Source organism: Mustelus asterias, unplaced genomic scaffold, assembly GCF_964213995.1.
Source record: "Mustelus asterias unplaced genomic scaffold, sMusAst1.hap1.1 HAP1_SCAFFOLD_2202, whole genome shotgun sequence".
Taxonomy (NCBI): Eukaryota; Metazoa; Chordata; class Chondrichthyes; order Carcharhiniformes; family Triakidae; genus Mustelus; species Mustelus asterias.
This window is the reverse complement of record NW_027592147.1, coordinates 32783-47500: the sequence shown is the minus strand read 5'-3', so window position 1 is coordinate 47500 and position 14718 is coordinate 32783. Positions and strand designations below refer to the sequence as shown.

Genomic DNA, 14718 nt, shown 5'->3' with positions numbered 1-14718 from the left:
GGGAAGGTTGTAAGACTGGAGGAGGTTACAGCGATAGGGAGGGTTATAGGGGCTGGAGGAGGTTACAGAGATAGGGAGGGTTGTAGGGGCTGGAGGAGGTTACAGAGATAGGGAGGGTTGTAGGGACTGGAGGAGGTTACAGAGATAGAGAGGGTTGTAGGTACTGGAGGAGGTTACAGAGATAGGGAGGGTTGTAGGGACTGGAGGAGGTTACAGAGATAGGGAGGGTTGTAGGGGCTGGAGGAGGTTACAGAGATAGGGAGGGTTGTAGGGGCTGGAGGAGGTTACAGAGATAGGAAGGGTTGTAGGGACTGGAGGAGGCTATAGAGGTAGGGAGCATTCTGGGGGCTGGAGGAGGTTATAGAGATAGGGAGGGTTGTAGGGACTGGAGGAGGTTACAGAGATAGGGAGGGTTGTAGGGGCTGGAGGAGGTTACAGAGATAGGAAGGGTTGTAGGGACTGGAGGAGGCTATAGAGATAGGGAGCATTCTGGGGGCTGGAGGAGGTTATAGAGATAGGGAGCATTCTGGGGGCTGGAGGAGGTTAAAGCGATAGGGAGGGATGTGTGTTTTATTGAAAGTGTTTAGAGCACTGTGGGGAGAGTGGGGCTGAGGCCCTCGAGGATTTTGGAAGCAGGGATATGGATTTTAAAATCGTAATGTTATCAAAGTGGGGAGCGAGTGTGTACAATCTAACACAAGAGAGCGAGTGCAGGAAGTCAGATGTTAATTAGAGTTTTTCGAGGAGGTTACCAGGAAAGTGGATGAAGGGAAGGCAATGGATGTTGTCTACATGGACTTCAGGCCTTTGACAAGGTCCCGCATGGGAGGTTAGTCAGGAAGGTTCAGTCGCTAGGTATACATGGAGAGGTGGTAAATTGGATTAGACATTAGCTCAATGGAAGAATGATGTGGAGATGCCGGCATTGGATTGGGGTAAACACAGTCAGAGTTTTAACAACACCAGGTTAAAGTCCAACAGGTTTATTTGGTAGAATATACCATTAGCTTTCAGAGCGCTGCTCCTTCGTCAGATGGAGTGGAAATCTGCTCTCAAACAGGGCACAGAGACACAAAATCAAGTCGCAGAATACTGATTAGAATGCGAATCCCTACAGCCAACCAGGACTTAAAGATACAGACAATGTGACGGATGAGAACACCATCCACCAGGTACACGGTACCTACTCTTGCAACTCGGCCAACGTTGTCTACCTGATACGCTGCAGGAAAGGATGTCCCGAGGCATGGTACATTGGGGAAACCATGCAGACGCTACGACAACGGATGAATGAACACCGCTCGACAATCACCAAGCGAGACTGTTCTCTTCCTGTGGGGGAGCACTTCAGCGGTCACGGGCATTCAGCCTCTGATCTTCGGGTAAGCGTTCTCCAAGGCGGCCTTCATGACACACGACAGCGCAGAGTCGCTGAGCAGAGACTGATAGCCAAGTTCCGCACACATGAGGACGGCCTAAACCGGGATGTTGGGTTTATGTCACACTATCAGTAACCCCCACAGCTTGCCTTTTGGGCTTGCAGAATCTCACTGGCTGTCCTGTCTGGAGACAATACACATCTCTTTAACCTGTGCTTAATGCTCCCTCCACTCACATTGTCTGTATCTTTAAGACCTGGTTGGTTGTAGAGATTCGCATTCTAATCAGTATTCTGTAACTTGATTTTGTGTCTCTGTATGCCCTGTTTGAGAGCAGATATCCACTCCATCTGACGAATGAGCAGCGCTCTGAAAGCTAGTGGTATTTGCTACCAAATAAACCTGTTGGACTTTAACCTGGTGTTGTTAAAACTCTTACTGTCTTTCAATGGAAGAAGCCAGAGAGTGGTAGTGGAGGATTGCTTATCTGAGTGGAGGCCTGTGACTAGTGGTGTGCCACAGGGATCAGTGCTGGGTCCATTGTTGTTTGTCATCTATATCAATGATCTGGATGACAATGTGGTAAATTGGATCAGCAAATTTGCTGATGATACAAAGATTGGAGGTGTAGTGGACAGTGAGGAAGGTTTTCAAAGCTTGCAGCGGGATTTGGACCAGCTAGAAAAATGGGCTGAAAAATGGCAGATGGAGTTTAATGCAGACAAGTGTGAGGTATTGCACTTTGGAAGGACAAACCAAGGTAGAACATACAAGGTAAATGGTCGGACACTGAAGAGTGCAGTAGAACAGAGGGATCTGGGAATACAGATACATAATTCCCTAAAAGTGGCGTCACAGGTAGATAGGGTCGTAAAGAGTACTTTTGGTACATTGGCCTTTATAAATCAAAGTATTGAGTATAGGAGTTGGAATGTTATGGTGAGGTTGTATAAGACATTGGTGAGGCCGAATTTAGAGTATTGTGTGCAGTTTTGGTCACCTAATTACAGGAAGGATATTAATAAGGTTGAAAGAGTGCAGAGAAGGTTTATAAGGATGTTGCCGGGACTTGAGAAACTGAGTTACAGAGAAAGGTTGAATAGGTTAGGACTTTATTCCCTGGAGTGGAGAGGAATGAGGAGAGATTTGATAGAGGTGTATAAAATTATGATGGGTATCGATAGAGTGAATGCAAGCAGGCTTTTTCCACTGAGGTTCGGAGAGAAAATAACTAGAGGGCATGGGTTAAGGGTGAAAGGAGAAAAGTTTAAAGGGAATATTAGGGGGGGCTTCTTCACACAGAGAGTGGTGGGAGTTTGGAATGAGCTGCCAGATGAGGTGGTGAATGCGGGCTCACTTTTAACATTTAAGAAAAACTTGGACAGGTACATGGATGAGAGGGGTGTGGAGGGATATGGTCCAGGTGCAGGTCAGTGGGACAAGGGAGAAAAATGGTTCGGCACAGCCAAGAAGGGCCAAAAGGCCTGTTTCTGTGCTGTAATGTTCTATGGTTCTATGGTTAACGAAAACCAGCGCAGGTTCAGACAGCGGGCAGCCGCTGCGGTTGTGACCATCTCAGTCATGTGGAGGATGGCAGGTGAATGAGGAAAGCTGAAAGACTGTCCTTGGGGGATGGGCAAGTGGGCTGTGGAGGGGGGAATGGGGCGGAGGGGATGGGCAGGTGGGCAGTGGAGGGGGAGTGGGGGTGGGGGGGTTGGGCAGTGGAGGGGGAATGGGGCGGAGGGGATGGGCAGGTGTGCAATGGATGGGGAATGCGGGATGGGCGGATGTGCAGTGGAGGGGGAATGGGGTATGGGCGGGTGGGCAGTGGAGGGGGAATGGGGGATGGGGGGGATGGGCAAGTGGGCAGTGGAGGGGAATGTGGGCGGGGGGATGGGTGGGTGGGCAGTGAAGGTGGAATGGGGGATGGGTGGGTGGGCAGTGGAGGAGGAAGGTGGGCGGGGGGAATGAGGGCAGGGGAAATGGGGGTGGGGGGATGGGCGGGTGGGCAGTGGAGGAGGAATGGTGGGCGGGGGGAATGAGGGCAGGGGAAAGGTGGTGGGAGATGGGCGGGTGGGCAGTGGAGGGAGAATGGGAGATGGGCGGGTGGTCAGTGGAGGGGGAATGGGGGTGGGAGATGGGTGGGTGGGCAGTGGAGGGGGAATGGGAGATGGGCGGGAGGGCAGTGGAGGGGGAATGGAGGGGAATGGGAGATGGGTGGGTGGGCAGTGGAGGGGGAATGGGAGATGGGCGGGAGGGCAGTGGAGGGGGAATGGGGGGGGGAATGGGAGATGGGTGGGTGGGCAGTGGAGGGGGAATGGGAGATGGGCGGGAGGGCAGTGGAGGGGGAATGGGAGATGGGTGGGAGGGCAGTGGAGGGGGAATGGGGGGGGAATGGGAGATGGGTGGGTGGGCTGTGGAGGGGGAATGGGAGATGGGTGGGTGGGCAGTGGAGGGGGAATGGGAGATGGGCGGGAGGGCAGTGGAGGGGGAATGGGGGGGGAATGGGAGATGGGTGGGTGGGCAGTGGAGGGGGAATGGGAGATGGGCGGGAGGGCAGTGGAGGGGGAATGGGGGGGGGAATGGGAGATGGGTGGGTGGGCAGTGGAGGGGGAATGGGAGATGGGCGGGAGGGCAGTGGAGGGGGAATGGGGGGGGAATGGGAGATGGGTGGGTGGGCAGTGGAGGGGGAATGGGAGATGGGCGGGAGGGCAGTGGAGGGGGAATGGGGGGGGGAATGGGAGATGGGTGGGTGGGCAGTGGAGGGGGAATGGGAGATGGGCGGGAGGGCAGTGGAGGGGGAATGGGGGGGGGAATGGGAGATGGGTGGGTGGGCAGTGGAGGGGGAATGGGAGATGGGCGGGAGGGCAGTGGAGGTGGAATCGGGGCGGGGGCGATGGGGATCTCAAATGGAAGCCCACATAAATGAAAAAGTGATCTCACGCCTTGAGAGGAGAGTGTGCAGACTCCTCTCAGCAGCACTGCTGGAGGTGTTACCAGCAGTCCTTGGCGACAAGGCCCCAGGCTCCACATCGGCCTATCTCCCCGCTCAAAGCAGGCTTCTCAATTACGATTAGTGTTGGTAAATGGCAGAGATGCCTGTGATTATCAGTTCTGCAAACATATCAGCCAGTTACGCAGAACGCATCAGAACATTACATATCAATAAAAGGGAATCAAATATCTTAAAAGGTGCCAGAGGCAGGAGTTCACACACCCAGGCCAGGTACAGCACGGGGTTTGATACAGAGTAAAGCTCCCTCCACACTGACCCCATCAAACACTCCCAGGACAGGCACAGCACGGGGTTAGATACAGAGTAAAGCTCCCTCTACACTGTCCCCATCAAACACTCCCAGGACAGGTACAGCACGGGGTTAGATACAGAGTAAAGCTCCCTCTACACTGTCCCCATCAAACACTCCCAGGACAGGTACAGCACGGGGTTAGATACAGAGTAAAGCTCCCTCTACACTGTCCCCATCAAACACTCCCAGGACAGGTACAGCACGGGGTTAGATACAGAGTAAAGCTCCCTCTACACTGTCCCCATCAAACACTCCCAGATTTAAAGACTTTGGGGGCGATTCTCCCAAAAATACTGTGTGTCGAATTCACATGAAAACTGGAGTAAATCCTAGCGGCATTTCAGTGGGAGTTTCAAGAAGAATCTCCCACACTGTGCACCGCGGAGAGCCTCAGTGGGAACCATGCTGAAATTCAGTGGATGGGGCCTATTCCCGCTGGAAAGGCTGGCAGCGTAGCGCTCAGTGAGCCATTGTGCATGCGCCAATCTGTGAGAGCCCAGATCGGCGCCTGCGCAATGGCCCCACACTGCCGGCCTCCCAGTCGCTGGCCAGCACAGCCACCCCCCCACCCCCACCATCACTGGCCCTCTGACCCCTCCCATCCCCCCTCCCCATAGTCTGATTGCTGGCTTCCCTGAACATGTCCAGGCCAGCCTCGACCTCCATTCCCCGCATCGCCCCCTCATCTCACCTCAATGTCCCCGCCCCCTGCCCAGATCTCCCGAACCACCCCCTCCACCCCCCCCCCCCCCGCCCCACCCACGCCCCAGCAGGCTGACCGCCCCCCCCCCCCCACTCCCCGCCCCACCCACGCCCCAGCAGGCTGACCGCCCCCCCTGAGTGCCAGCCCCGATCGCTGGTCCCCCTCCTTATATCACTCAGCCGAGTGTAGAGTAGCAGCAGGTGACCACCCCACCCCCCCACTGGTCTCCACCCCGCCGCTCACCGGTCTCCCCCACCCCAGAGGTCCCGCCACCAACAGGCTCTGCCACCGCCCCCCCCCCCACCCCATTTGGGCCCACTCCTTGGTACTGCTCAATGCCCAATGGGTTGTCAGGTTGCCCTCTGGGCATTGGCACCTTGCCCCTTTGGGCAGTGACAGGGAGCCCACACTGGCACTGCCAAGGGAACAATGTCCAAGGGGGCACCTCTCCAGGCACCCAATCCGGGCTTTGATCGCCCATCTTCACACCAGAGGGCGGGGGAGAGACGGTACCAGGCCCGGAGCTCTCAGTCCCGGCCAGCCAATGATATTTAAAACATATTAAAATGTCCATTAACATAAATTATGCAGCTCCACTCCGGAAAACAGCCTCTGCTTGAGTCTCCTGGCCCGCTGTGCAAGAATCGCCCCCTTTCCGTGCCTTCAAGACAGAAGGTTATGCATTCGACTCCCATAATGCAGGTTGGACACTATGTACGAATAGTGAGGGAGCGCCGCACTGTCGGAGGGTCGGTGCTGAGGGAGCGCCGCACTGTCGGAGGGTCAGTGCTGAGGGAGTGTCGCACTGTCAGAGGGTCAGTGCTGAGGGAGCGCCGCACTGTCGGAGGGTCGGTGCTGAGGGAGTGTCGCACTGTCAGAGGGTCAGTGCTGAGGGAGCGCCGCATAGTCGGAGGGTCAGTGCTGAGGGAGTGTCGCACTGTCAGAGGGTCAGTGCTGAGGGAGCGCCGCACTGTTAGTGGGTCTGTGCTGAGGGCATGCGGCACCAATTGTGGGATCTTGCTGTGCGCAATTTGGCTGCCATGTCTCCTACATCACTACGGTGACCGCGTTTTGAAGCGATGAGCACAGTTTGCCTTTTCTCTCACCGTCTTTATCCAGAGAGTGGGGAGAGTGTGGAAGTCCCTCCCACAGGGAGTGCTTGAGGTGAATCGTGTCGATGTGTTTAAGGCGTTGGGGGGGTGGGGGTGGCGGGGGGAGGGGGGCGGGCGGGGAGAAGCTGGATAAATGCATGAGGGAGAAAGGAACAGAAGGATATGGGGGAGATGAAGTATTGGTTGGGAGGAGGCTGGTGTGTGGGGGCAGAGACACCGGAACAGAGCGGATGGGCTGAATGGCCTGTTTCTGGGGCTCGATTTGCCTTTGCTGGTGATTCTGTTGAAATGACAAACTCGCTGGTTTGACGCAATTCACGTCCGCCATGTTCCCCACTGACCTTTAACCCTCGGCCCCCACTCTAACCTCGCTCCTTCAAGGTCAAGGTGTGTGATTTTGACAGGGCATGACGCTCCATGACAATTAGTGCACCCTCGCTCCCCTCTCCTCCCTCACCCAGACGGGATTTGGGGGAGGGGCTGAGAGCTTCCAAGCCGGCCTCTCTCCCGCTTCACTTTCGAACAGATCGCCACCTCGGGGGAACCTGGGCGCACTCCCCCAACTCTCTCGACGGAGCTGCCGCGTTTGCACTTGACCAGGTCTCACTCTTCCGTTCATTCTCTCCCCCGATAGGGACAGACCCGTCGCCAGTAAAGGCCTGGGGGAGCCGGGGCGGAGCCCGGGCCTCGCCGCCACCTGCCCGCACCACAAGCCCCTGCCGCAGGCCCGAGGCCCTCCTGCCGACCAGCCGCTGGCCCTGATCAAGAAACGGCCGTGTCCCAGCAGAGCGACCTCCGACCCCAGCAGCGCACTGCCTCCCAGCATGCTCCAGCAGGTAAGGGACCAGGGTGGATTTCGCCCCAGAGTGTTTCGGAAGGATGGTTTTTGGGATCGTGGCCTAGCACGGAAGCTGTGCCCCGTGCCTCCCAGCATGCTCCAGCTGGATTTAGTGGAACCATTGTCAATCTCCCTCCACATTGTCCTGTCAAACACACTCATAATGCAACCAAGTATTGGGCCATTCATCCCGTCTAACTGTGCCAGCTCTTTGATCAGTCCCCCACTCTCTCTCCCCCCACAGCCCTGCAAATCTTTCACCTTCCTCGTACTTCTCCAATTTCCCCTTTCCCGAGGGTGAATCTGCTGCCATCGCCCTCTCGGGCAGCACCTTCCAGATCACAACAACTCGCCGCGTCAATAAATAAAACTCTCCTCCTCTTCCCCTTCCCCCTGATTCTTCTCCGATTCTCTTCACAATCTGTCATTCTGCCTCCTCCTCCGGTTCCCGACCCTCCTGCCGCTGGGGAAACACTTTCTCCTCATTCACTCAATCGAAGCCCCCTCGTGATAGTGACGGCCTCCATTAAATCCCCCCCCCGAACCTTCTCTGCTCTAAAGGAGAACGATCCCAGCTTCTCCCAGTCTCTCTCCGCATGAACTGAAGCCCCTGGGAAGTGTCCTGGGTAAATCTCCCTCGAGCTCTTTCTATCTCTCCCTGTCTCTCTCTCGCTCTCCCTGTCACACGCTCTCTCACTGTCTGTCTCTCTCTCTCTCTCCCACTGTCTCTCTCACTCTCTCTCTCTGCCTGTCTCTCTCTCTCTGCCTGTCTCTCTCTCTCTCTCTGCCTGTCTCTCTCTCTCTCTGCCTGTCTCTCTCTCTCTCTGCCTGACTCTCTCTCTCTCTGCCTGTCTCTCTCTCTCTCTGCCTGTCTCTCTCTCTCTCTCTCTGCCTGTCTCTCTCTCTCTCTCTCACTCTGCCTGTCTGTCTCTCTCTCTCTCCCTGTCTCTCTCTCTCCGTCTCTCTCTCTCTCCCACTGTCTCTCTCTCTCTCTCCCACTGTCTCTCTCTTTCTCTCTCCCACAGTCTCTCTCTCTCTCTCTCTCCCACAGTCTCTCTCTTTCTCTCTCCCACAGTCTCTCTCTTTCTCTCTCCCACAGTCTCTCTCTTTCTCTCTCCCACAGTCTCTCTCTTTCTCTCTCCCACAGTCTCTCTCTCTCTCTCTCTCCCACAGTCTCTCTCTCTCTCTCCCACTGTCTCTCTCTTTCTCTCTCCCACTGTCTCTCTCTTTCTCTCTCCCACTGTCTCTCTCTCTCTCTCTCCACTGTCTCTCTCTCTCTCCCACTGTCTCTCTCTCTCTCCCACTGTCTCTCTCTCTCTCCCACTGTCTCTCTCTCTCTCCCACTGTCTCTCTCTCTCTCTGTCTGGCTCTCTCTCTCTCTGTCTGGCTCTCTGTCTCCCTCTCCCTCTTTCTCTGATTTTCACTCTCACTCTCTCACTCACACTGTCTCTCTTGCTCTCTCTCTCTCTCTCACTGTCTGTCTGTCTGTCTCTCTTTTCCTTTAAGACACTTCTCACAAACCGCCTTCTGTGACCGAGTTTTTGGTGGCCTGTCCCTGATATCTCCCGATGTGTCTCGGGGTCAGATTCTGTCTGATTGACGCTGCCATGAAGCGACTTGGGTGCGTTTTACTGTGGTGATGGGCGCTAGAAAAATGCAGAGTGTTGCTTCAAAGCATCTTGATCTTGACCTTCCTCTCCCCATGGGGGCCAACTCTTCCCAGAATCCTGCTGCTTGTCGTCATGTCATAAGAACATAAGAACTAGGAGCAGGAGTAGGCCATCTGGCCCCTCGAGCCAGCTCCACTATTCAATAAGATCATGGCTGATCTTTTTGTGGACTCAGCTCCACTTACCCGCCCGCTCACCATCACCCTTAATTCCTTTACAGTTCAAAAATTTATCTATCCTTGCCTTAAAAACATTCAATGAGGAAGTCTCAACTGCTTCACTGGGCAGGGAATTCCACAGATTCACAACCCTTTGTGTGAAGAAGTTCCTCCTCAACTCAGTTGGTTTCACCCACCAGTGGAAACAACTGCTTCTATCTTTTCTGTTCCCTTCATAATCTTAAAGTTTAAAAGTTTATTTATTAGTCACAAGCAGGCTTACATTAACACTGCAATGAAGTTACTGTGAAAATCCCCTAGTCGCCACACTCCGGCACCTGTTTGGGTAACACTGAGGGATAATTTAGCATGGCCAATCCACTTAACCAGCACATATTTGGACAGTGGGAGGAAACTGGAGCACCCGGAGGAAACCCACACAAACATGGGGAGAATGTGCAAACTCCACACTCACAGTGACCCAAGCCAGGAATCGAACCCAGGTCCCTGGCGCTGTGAGGCAGCAGTTCTAACCACTGTGCCACCGTGCCACCCCTTGTTTCTGTAAGATCTCCGCTCATTCTTCTGAATTCCAATGAATATAGTCCCAGTCTACTCAGTCTCTCCTCATAAGCTAACGCTCTCAACTCCATATCATGCCTTGATCTGCTGCTGTATCGGTTATCTTCCTTTCTCTTGTACTCTACACCTCTGGCAATATAGTCAAGAGTCTAAGCTGCATTTTCTTTAACACTTGCAAACATTTGTAAATAATCACCCATAAATGTCTCAGTTCCTGCAGCCCAGCCACATAAATACTGTGGCTCCCAGAGCAGGTCAGAGGCTGGGAATCCTGCGGAGAGTAACTCACCTCCTGACTCCCCCCAAAAGCCTGTCCACCATCTACAAGGCACGAGTCAGGAGTGTGATGGAATACTCTCCCACTCGCCTGGATGAGCGCGGCTCCGACAACACTCGAGAAGCTCGACACCATCCGGGACAAAGCAGCCCCCCCCCCCGCTCGATCGACACGCTAACCCCCCACCCTCAACATTCACTCCCTCCACCACCGACGCACAGCAGCAGCAGTGTGTACCGTCTACAAGATGCACCGCAGCGACTCGCCAAGGCTCCTTCCACAGCGCCGCCCAAACCCGCCACCTCTATCCCCTAGAAGGACAAGGGCAGCAGACGCCATGGGGAACACCCACCGCCTGCAAGTTCCCCCCTCCGAGCCCCCCCCCCCCCCCCCCCCGGCCCGACACACACACACACCATCCCTACAAAAATATCGGCCGTTCCTTCTCTCTGGCTGGGTCAAAATCCTGGAGCTCCCTCCCTAACAGCGCTGTGGGTGTACCTACACCACATGGGACTGTGGTGGTTCAAGATGGCGGCTCACCCACCACATTCTCAAGGGGGCAATTAGGGACGATAAATGCTGGGCCCGGCCAGCGAAGCATCCTGAGTGGATAAATAAAAAACTTGACCCAAACATGGATGTAGGTCTGAATGGCTACACCAGAGTGTGACATCCCGGCCCCAAGGTTGACGCTCAATTATCTCAAAATCTTCTGTCTCGGGCATTGGGGAAGAATTGCTCGTTTCTATTGCCATGGCAACTCATCAGGTCTGTGATGCAGATTCTCGGAGAGCCACTACTCGCCCTCTTTCATACCTTACATTGTTAGCAGGTGCAAGCTCAGAAATAGGGCCAAGGGGTGGCCATTCAGCCCCTCCGCCCTGCTTTCAATACCGTCATGGCTGCTCTTCCACCTTGGTTCCACCTCTCCGCGCCCACCCCTCCCCCACCATCGCTTGATTCCCTCAGCGTTCAAGAATCTCTCGATGTGCTGCCTCGGATATGCTCAACGACCGAGCTCCCTCTGAGGTCGGGGATTCCAAAGACTCACGATCGCCAGGAAATTTCATCGTCACGACAATCCAAAATGGCGCCCCCCCCTCCCTGGAGAGCAAAACAGGAACAAGAATGAATGCTTTGGGTCCATGATAACATGGGGACTGGACTGTGACCGGGTTTCATCATCCTCTCCAGCAGTCAATGCAAGGCAGGTCAGACCGGTCTAATTCCAGAGTTCAGGGGTCAAAGGGTGACCTTGCAGGAACAAGGCACACTGTGAGTCCTGGCCACGACCGAACAGGCAGTGATGACCCCTATTCTTTTGCCTTCTCCACAGATGCGGCCATCTGTCATTACATGCGCATCGTCCAGCTACCGGCATTGTGGGCACTCACGGACATCAGCGATGAACGAGCACAAGACAGCTGTATCCTTCAGCTATCGCCCAGATACAGAGGGTAAGTCCAGGGTTTAGGATATGTTACAGTGAGTGGTGTGGGGTATATCAGAGTGTTACAGTGAGAGGTGTGGGGTATATCAGAGTGTTACAGTGAGGGGTGTAGGATATATCAGTGTTACAGTGAGGGGTGTGGGATACATCAGAGTGTTACAGTGAGGGGTGTGGGATATATCAGAGTGTCACAGTGAGGGATGTGGGTTATATCAGAGTGTTACAGTGAGGGATGTGGGATATCTCACAGTGTTACAGTGAGGGGTGTGGGATATATCAGAGTGTTACAGTGAGGGGTGTGGGAGATATCAGAGTGTGACAGTGAGGGGTGTGGGAGATATCAGAGTGTTACAGTGAGGGGTGTGGGAGATATCAGAGTGTTACAGTGAGGGGTGTGGGGTATATCAGAGTGTCACAGTGAGGGATGTGGGTTATATCAGAGTGTTACAGTGAGGGATGTGGGATATCTCACAGTGTTACAGTGAGGGGTGTGGGATATATCAGAGTGTCACAGTGAGGGATGTGGGTTATATCAGAGTGTTACAGTGAGGGATGTGGGATATCTCACAGTGTTACAGTGAGGGGTGTGGGATATATCAGAGTGTTACAGTGAGGGGTGTGGAAGATATCAGAGTGTTACAGTGAGGGGTGTGGGAGATATCAGAGTGTTACAGTGAGGGGTGTGGGAGATATCAGAGTGTTACAGTGAGGGGTGTGGGACATATCAGAGTGTTCCAGTGAGCGCACAGTAAGTAGTCTAACAACACCAAGTTAAAGTCCAACAGGTTTATTTGGTAGCGCGAGCTTTCAGAGCTTTGCCCCTTCATCAGGTGAATGAAGAGTTCAGTTCACAAACAGGGCATTATATGGACACAAACTGAATTACAAGATAATTGTTGGAATGTGAGTGTAAGTTCTACATTTATTAAACTCCCTCTACTCTGTCCCCATCAAACACTCCCAGGACAGGTACAGCACGGGGTTAGATACAGAGTAAAGCTCCCTCTACACTGTCCCCATCAAACACTCCCAGGACAGGGACAGCACGGGATTAGATACAGAGTAAAGCTCCCTTTATGTTGTTGCCAAAACATGTCTCTGGACTCCCCTTCATCCTTCTCTCTCTCTCTGCTCACCAGCTCCTGACCGGACTGTCTCCTGCGACTCTGTGGTGGATGAACACTTCCGGAGGAGCCTAGGTCGAGAGTACCAGCTGCCTGCGCCCCCCGCCAACAGCGTCTCCATCTCGGGCTCCGTGGACGATCATTTCGCCAAGGCTTTGGGCGAGAAGTGGCTTCAGATCAAAGGGGGTGGAGACTCCAGCCCTGAGGACTCCGCGCCGACCAACGAGGGGACACCTTGCTCTGAGAAGGCACCCATCCTGTTCTCCTAGGCCACAGGCCCCACCAGCACAGAACACTCCTCCTCCCTCATTGCCAGGAAGTGCCCCAGGCTCCGTTTGGTGCAAGAACTCCCAAGCAACCAAATCACGCCAGCGATGGAGTGAAAGATGCTCAGGTAGTCCTGTGAGCTCCTTTGAAACCCAGGCGATGTTGAGAGTGAGCAGTAGGCCCTGTATCACAGCCATGTGAAGCTTTCCTTCCCTGTGCTCCACACTGCCTCTGGTGTGTCCATTCCACTTGAGAAACCAAATCCTTGACTGAACCTTCACCTCCCTGGGACCAAGAGGTGTTGCAGCACCGACCGACAACCCCTTTGTACTCCCTCCACCACCGATGCACAGCGGCAGCAGTCTGTACAAGATGGCACTACAGCAACTCGCCAAGGCTCCTTCGACAGCGCCGCCTTAACCCGCAACCTCTACCCACAAGAAGGACGAGGGCAGCAGATGTCATGGGGAACATCCACCACCTGCAAGTTGCCCCCTCCGAGCCCCAAACACACACACCATCCCGACTTGGAAATATATCGGCTGTTCCTTCACTGTGGCTGGGTCAAAATCCTGGAACTCCCTCCCTAACAGCACTGTGGGTGTACCTACACCACACGGGACTGCAACGAGTTCATGATGGCAACTCACCCACCACCTTCTCAAGGGGCAATCCAGCCTGGCATGACTGACTGACCGTTCAAGGGGTTGTTAACCTTGAATAATTCTTCCAGGAAAGAAGAGCAGACTTCAACCTGGTCTCGGGCGGTGACGGGGGAGGAGATTCTGCAGTGGTTCTGCCCACGATCCTCAAATCCTCACATTGAGTTCCCTGGGAACACCTTCCTGCGAAGGACGAAAGGGGATTTCTGGTGCGAGATTGACACCGAGATCTGGCGGTGAAGAAAATTCATGCCAGCCCGTGGGGGCATGGTGCCCATATGTCCAACACTCCCGGGATCGACTGCTCTGCCGGGAACCCGTTACAGGGCAGGGAGCAGGGAGTGGGACCGCCTCGCGCCTTCCGTGGGGAAGTCATACGACCCCGCCAACTCGCCGGGGGAGCCTGGCCTCTGAGTCCCGCCAAAAAGGCTGATGACGGGTTGGGGGTGGCAAACGTACCAAACACATTCAGCGGCTGGCAAAGTCGATGTTGGAGGGAGTGCGCACGGACCTCCAAACAAACCGCTCCTTACCCTTACTCCCCCGTGCCTTCCAGAGCCCGGCCAGACTACGGACCGGTCAGCTGATCTCCGAACCCAGCCAAGAGTCCAGATCCTGGTCTTCAGTACACAGGGAGAGAGGTGACTCATTGGAATCTCATCAACAGCGATCTTCACAACAGTCTTTACCATTGCAGCTTTCTTCTCTTCTCCGACACTGTCTTCACTGAAGAATCATCGGCCTCGCTCACCCACTGCTCTTGCTCTTCGCTGAGGAAGATTCCTCCAACTTCCACGCTGCCTTAATCAAATACCAGCATGACGGAGTCGCTGTTTTCACTTCCCGCTCCATTTCCCTCGTGACTGACACTGTCTCTCCCCCTGGTGACAGTCCCAGGTTACGCCAGTTCATTCACGCGCCCGAGGCACATCTCCCACATCCTACCCTCCAGAAACTTCATCACGTCCCCAACTCTGCCCCCCATGATTGAACTCGCACTGAGTCCCCATTCATCTCTCTCGTACTCTCCCCACCAAACGCACCCAACCCCCCCCCCCCCCCCCCCGCCCCCCGACCCCCAGCCCCCGGTCCGGCAACACCTCCATTTTAAAATTCTCATCCTCACTTTCAAATCCCTCCATGCCCTCCTCACAGCCCCCACCCCCTGCCATCACTGTAACTTCC

General features: G+C 54.6%; 1 protein-coding gene across 1 annotated transcript in view; it reads left to right on the top strand.

Annotated features, from left to right (window-relative positions):
- The window catches only part of LOC144489450 (transcription cofactor vestigial-like protein 4), a gene marked incomplete at its 5' end in the record, with an annotated part of 14128 nt that extends 1131 nt beyond the window's left edge, over positions 1-12997 (top strand). The window contains 3 exons of the mRNA XM_078207311.1: positions 7137-7338; positions 11367-11487; positions 12620-12997. Of these exons, the coding sequence (XP_078063437.1) occupies positions 7137-7338; positions 11367-11487; positions 12620-12873 (577 nt within the window). The remainder of the gene's footprint in view (positions 1-7136; positions 7339-11366; positions 11488-12619) is intronic.
- Between the last annotated feature and the right edge of the window lie 1721 nt (positions 12998-14718).